Raw genomic sequence first — 6,000 nt, forward strand, 5'->3', positions numbered from 1 at the left:
TTAGATTTGGATTTGGATTTGGATTTGAAATCAAGGGATTTCAAATCCATTGATTTTAGAGTTATTTCAAATCCAAACATTTTAAATATTTAAAATTCTTGGTGGATTTGTCAAATCCAAATCCTTGACATTTTTTAAACTTTCCAAACAAAAATTTGGATTTAAGCCCCCTCAAATCCAAATTCAAATCCAAATCTAAGGATTCGAAATAGACCATAAGAGTGTAGCATGATCTTATTTTGTAATGACAAATACTTATTTTGATAAAATATGAAGTTACTTTCAATCACACATATTGGTGACACAAGATTACGGATCCCACATACACTTAGCTTTTTGTGAATGACATGTGAGGTTGCCCCCACCTTAGCATTGCATTTTACTCTCATGGTCATTGAGTACTACCAGTCACAAAGCAGCATAATTGATAATTGGGTCCTATGGCTTACTTGCGTTGCCGACAAATTGGGACAAATACACTGGCGTGGAGTTGGTGACTTGGTGTAGTAGTATTGATTTTGGGCACTGGGGAATGGTAACCCACAAAGGCCATGACTCATTAAGAGAGAGAGAGAGATCATAATCTGCAAAATTTAAGCAGTGGGGTTGGGTTTTGGTTTGTGTGTGTGTCTCATCAAATTTTTAAGGTCCTTTAGAATACAAACAAATGGTAAAAGTTTGTGTCACATTTTCATGTCCCACCAACTCATCGTGTCCTTTCATAATTAAGAGCCACCCCCTCCCTCCCCCATATAATCCAAAAAGGGATTTTCATTGGAGGTCGGTCTTTTAATGAATAAGTGTTTTCTATAAAGAAAAGTGGTACTGCATTGTCTCCATAGGTCCTCGCTGCTGGTTCCTTATTATGCAACGAAAATGACAGAAATGAACTCTCTATCTTGTCAAAAGTAAAGAATATAAAAAGAAGAAATTTTTATTATTAAACTTCCTTTGTTTTTTCATGATTTGGATTGTAGTGGTATGTGTTCCATGTGGATCTGTTCTGATTGTCTTGTGAGGGTAGTGATTTTTCACCTATGCCTATGGTTGAGACCAGAGGACAATTTTGGCACAACCAAGGCCTATAACGCATTCATATGGCTCATGAAATTTAGCCCAAACCCATTTTGGTGCAGCCCAAGAAAAGAGAAAGTTATCTTATGTGTATTGAAGACAAATTGAAAGTGATATATCCAGCTAAAACACCAAGCCCAATGCCAATTAGCAAGAGGACCATTTTTTGTGTCATTTTCTTCTTCCTTCTGCTGTATGGACCAAGCTCAATACATAGGAGCAAAAACAAATGAGCTTGTGGATTGGAAGGCAAAAGAGACCATTGAGTTTGGAAGACATGTGAGACCATTGAGTTTGAGATTGATGCCATGTATAAGTAACACATGACAACTCATGAAAACAAAAAAATATATCTATCGTGTATCAGTTTCACCTAACACACAACCCCTTTTCAGTTTCACCATTAATGCAAGGCTGATGTGATCCCTTAAATTTTTATTTTCTTCTTCCTTCTGCTGTATGGACCAAGCTCACTTTCTGGTTTGAAATAAAATGGAAAAAAAAAAATTAACATTCCATATTTTATTTCTTCCAATGTATTGTGATAAGCATGTTGATGAAATTTATTAGGGTTGTAAAAAGAGTAATTAGTAATGAGTGAGATGAGTCTTTTGTTTCCTTTGTGGAGTGTGAGATACTCCTGTCTGTTTTAATGCTTTCTTATATCACAAACTACCTCAATCACCAAAATTTCTTTTTTTCTTTATAGAGTTTTAATTTATGGTGTTAACTTATGTGTTTTTTTTTTTTTTATTAGACTAAGATACCAATTGGTTTTTATTATAGACAGAGATTGAACTTTAAATCATTTATTTAACTATAAGAGATTTTACCAAAGCTAACTAAAACCTACATATTTTTTTAGATAAAGAAAGAAAGCCAAACACCCTTAAGTCTCGTTCACATTCATTGAATAATAAAGAAGGATAAGGTCAATAAACCAAGTTTAATCTTCGTTGCATCCTCTCCAGTCATTCTTGGCAAAAGGAAAAACAAACCAAAAAGGCTTCTTGAGATAGCTAGAATAAATAGAATCAAATCTTTATGTCATATGGACCACTTAACTTCATTTTCTTTCAAATCATTCGCAGTCACCAAATATTTGGAATATGTCTCTTGGTTTGAAAAGTAGTACTTTAGAAAAGAAGTGTGTGCCATTACATGCCTTTATATAAAATAATTAGAATATGAAACAGAGAAAGTAACGTGGTGCACCAGAGTTGTAGAAGTTGTATCTTGTATTACGAAAATTTATTAACTTGACATAATTAGAATGAAGTAGTTGATACTTGAGATAGTCTTTTACGTAAAGCAATAAATCAAAAGAATTTCTGAATCAATATCAGAATATGATACAAGAATGACTGCTACGGGATCAATTTGACAATTGAAATGCATCTGCTAACAACTTAGAAGATATTGGAGTACGTAGAACCTATATTGGTGCTCTAGACAATTGCCTTATTGGTTGAATTTATCGTCATGTTTTGAGAGGTTATTCCTTTTGTTATAAGTTTATTGTAGACATACTGGTGCTTCATTCACTTGATTATTGAATGAACGTTTCATCGGGTATTATCACAATGACCATTAAAAAGAAAGGACAATTACCAAATAACATTTTTTGATCTTGTTTCCTTCGATTCTATATGTTTTAGAATGAATGAGATATAAAATTAGAGCAAAAATACATATTTGTCCACATTTTTAATGAAGATAGATTACAACAGACAAACAAAGCAAACCTTAGGTGAGCAAACTGATTTTGAACCAAACTACATATGAGTTTACTTAATTACCTAAAAAGAAAATTATCAAGAAAATTGACAATTAATGGGTCAACCTAGCCAACATGGTCTTTCTTAGGCTATCAGGACAACCTATTCGCTTATTATGTGGACAACAGTATGAAAATGATTGACAATCCCTACTAATTCAATTACATATTTTTAGACTAATACAAATTATTTGTCTTATTTTCTGCATTTGATTTTTTTTTTTCATTTTAAACTTTAGTTATTTTATAAACAAAATCAAATAAATACATGACAAATAATGATTAGTACTACATGTGGAACACAAAATTTATATTTATTGCCTAATGTCATAATTTGTGCACATGCACATCCGAAACCTAAACTCAAACCAATTAATTTGCACAAATCTTAGCAAATTTATCAAAATCACTTGAACTCATTACAACAACTAAAAAAGAAAAAAAAACCTTTAAATTCTTGAAGAACAAGCATAAATACTCACTCAAATATTAGGGAGATTAACGAAACAACCCCAAGCCATAGGACACATTTGAGATGGTTCTCAAATTATACTCAAATTATAGAAGAGAGATGTTAAAAGTAAATATTTGAAGATACTTCAAAATAGAAGCTTTTATTTCCATCCAAGATGAAGTTCAAGTTTTATCCATGGACCAAAAACAACTAAATAAATTTAAATAAATAAAAAAAGGTTTTGTGCTCACAGTCACATTACAGAAACCTTTTTAAGCCCATTTTGCCAACAAGGACATGCCTCCAGCACCAAGAAGAACCGCAAGAAAAGCTAGCATTTGAAGCTTTACGTTTTGTTGCAACTTGGACCCCATGAAATCAACAGCAAGGAGATTGACCAATGCCATATAATTTAATATACCTGCTGATGCTGCGTCCAATACTCCCACCACAATAAGAGCTATTGGGCTGTTCTCACTATACACGTTTGATAGGCACAGTCCTAGAGCGATACCAAATGGTGTTGTGAACGAGAAAAAGAACACCATTATCGTGTTCATCTTCAATTTATAATCGGCCTGATCATGTATTTATATAATGCAGGTTAGAAACCATGTAATTGTATGTTTTGGATGAAAAAAATAATAATTAATTAGGAGGGTACGGATTATCAAAAATAACCTGTAGTATGCATCCTCCTAGACCCATTCCTTCAAAGAACTGATGGAAGCACATAGCAATAATGAGTGGTCTGATCATGCATGGATTATGTGAGGCACCCAATGAGAGCCCAATCACCACTGAGTGCACCACAATCCCCACTTCTAAAACCTGCATTCAATACATACACTTGTTGAATGTTTGATTCTAGTAATGACACATTATTACGTTACAAATATATTAATGCTAAGAATGACTATATGAATATCGGAGCTTTAAATTCTTACACAAATGAATTAATGAAATGGAGCAAAGTCGAAGCTAAAAAGGTAATTATATATATTTTTTTAAAAAAACTTTAAAATTTGATGTTGGTATATATTAACAAATGTATATATATATATATACCTGAGCGACAACACGATGCCTTAACAATTTGAAATGACTCTCATCGTGCACCGATTCGCCATTCCCAGCAGTAGTGTTTAATTCAGTGGTGACTGCTGCCTCTTTCAAATCACTGCTGCTTCCAAAATCCGCATGAGTTTTAGGTTTGGCGGTGTGATAAGACATTGCAAGTGAGTCTAGCATTAGGGTTAACAAGGCAGATAGCATAGCCACAAATGTTGAAAATGGAAATTTTTTCCATGGGTGAGGAGGCAAACAGTCGGACTGTAAGCAAGCGAAGGAATCAGGCAAAACATGCATGTAGCCAGTAGCAAGAATGACACCAGAGGCAAATGCTTTGATAATAGAAAATGATTTGGAACTAGGGTTAAGAGCTGGTATGGATCGTGTGAATAGAGGAAGGCATACACCAACAATGCTAAAGATTAAAATGGCAGCAATAGCAATGAGATTGAGTTTTAACGCCTCGGATTTGTTGTGACAACCATGTGTAGATTCTGTCACACATTGAGAATCATCACCGGAAACAACTTGTAATGCGAAAGATAGAAAGAGGAGGAAGAGAAAGAATGCATGGAACTTAGTGAATAATGCTGCCATTGTTGTTTGTTGTTGGGTAGAGATGACTGAGAGTGATCAGAGTGAGAGTGATAATTCGTATGACTAGCTTTGTGTATCACAGTAGTAGTAAGATGGGGCGGTATTTAAGGAGTGAATATTTGAAAGAGTTACCTAGCGAATTAGGAAGCTTTACCATTTGTTGAATTGAACGTGTGCTTAAGAGTGTAATACATGCGGTGAGCATATGGCAACACACGCCTTAATTCACACATGGCGTTTGAGTCACACACAAATAAGTTAAGCCACATCACACTCCAAACCAAATAATTAATTAAAGCCACTTCATCACACGTACAGTCATTATTACCATAACCAAACAACCATAAATCTGCTACATATTTAAATTTTGTTGCAACCCGATAGTTCCTCAAAAAGATGAGGGGATATCTCCATTTTAAAATCAGTATTTGAATATTCTCCATTTAAATTTTTATTCTCAGGTGGTGCTGGGATTTTTTCCAAGTTTCATTCAAAAACCAATAATTTATCCTTATCCTCACCTACTTGTTTCCCAGGTAACGTGACCTTCTTGGTATTTGCTGGATGATTTGTTTTTGAAAATTTATCCTCAAAGATATGCTTGGATTTATCCAGATAAAGTAACACAGTAGGGAATTTCAACTTAATAGAAAGTGTTGAGCTCTCATTATTATGAAACTCATATATATTGCCCTGCGAAGTTTGACGTGATAATGCAAATGAGTAAACTCTATCATATTTAATAACTTGTCATATATGTTTATTAAAAAAAAAAAAAAATGTCATAGAGGAATACCAGGACTTACGGATTCTTTTGTTAAGATTTGTTTTTGCCACAATTAATCCTTAGCTAAAACTACTTCTAATACCAGCACATCAATCTGATATTTATATATCTTCAATATTTTTATTGTTGCCTGGTATTTTATGAACATGCTAACCGTTTCTAAAAGAGAGAGAAAGCTTGACTATACTAAGATGAAACCTTTGAGCCAAAGAATTGATATAAAACATAATTTTTTATTTT

The 6,000-nt window shown here is 33.5% G+C and overlaps 1 protein-coding gene across 1 annotated transcript; it reads right to left on the bottom strand.

Annotated features, from left to right (window-relative positions):
• Positions 1-3,438: 3,438 nt before the first annotated feature.
• LOC142642371 (fe(2+) transport protein 2-like) lies at positions 3,439-5,048 on the bottom strand. The gene is made up of 3 exons (XM_075816723.1): positions 4,374-5,048; positions 3,987-4,136; positions 3,439-3,883 (listed from the first exon to the last, which is right to left on the bottom strand). Exons 1-3 carry the CDS (start codon positions 4,971-4,973, stop codon positions 3,578-3,580), a joined length of 1,056 nt encoding a protein of 351 aa, XP_075672838.1. The 5' UTR covers positions 4,974-5,048; the 3' UTR covers positions 3,439-3,577.
• Between the last annotated feature and the right edge of the window lie 952 nt (positions 5,049-6,000).

The sequence above is a fragment of the Castanea sativa genome, chromosome 7 (genome assembly GCF_040712315.1).
Source record: "Castanea sativa cultivar Marrone di Chiusa Pesio chromosome 7, ASM4071231v1".
In the NCBI taxonomy this organism is placed as follows: domain Eukaryota; kingdom Viridiplantae; phylum Streptophyta; class Magnoliopsida; order Fagales; family Fagaceae; genus Castanea; species Castanea sativa.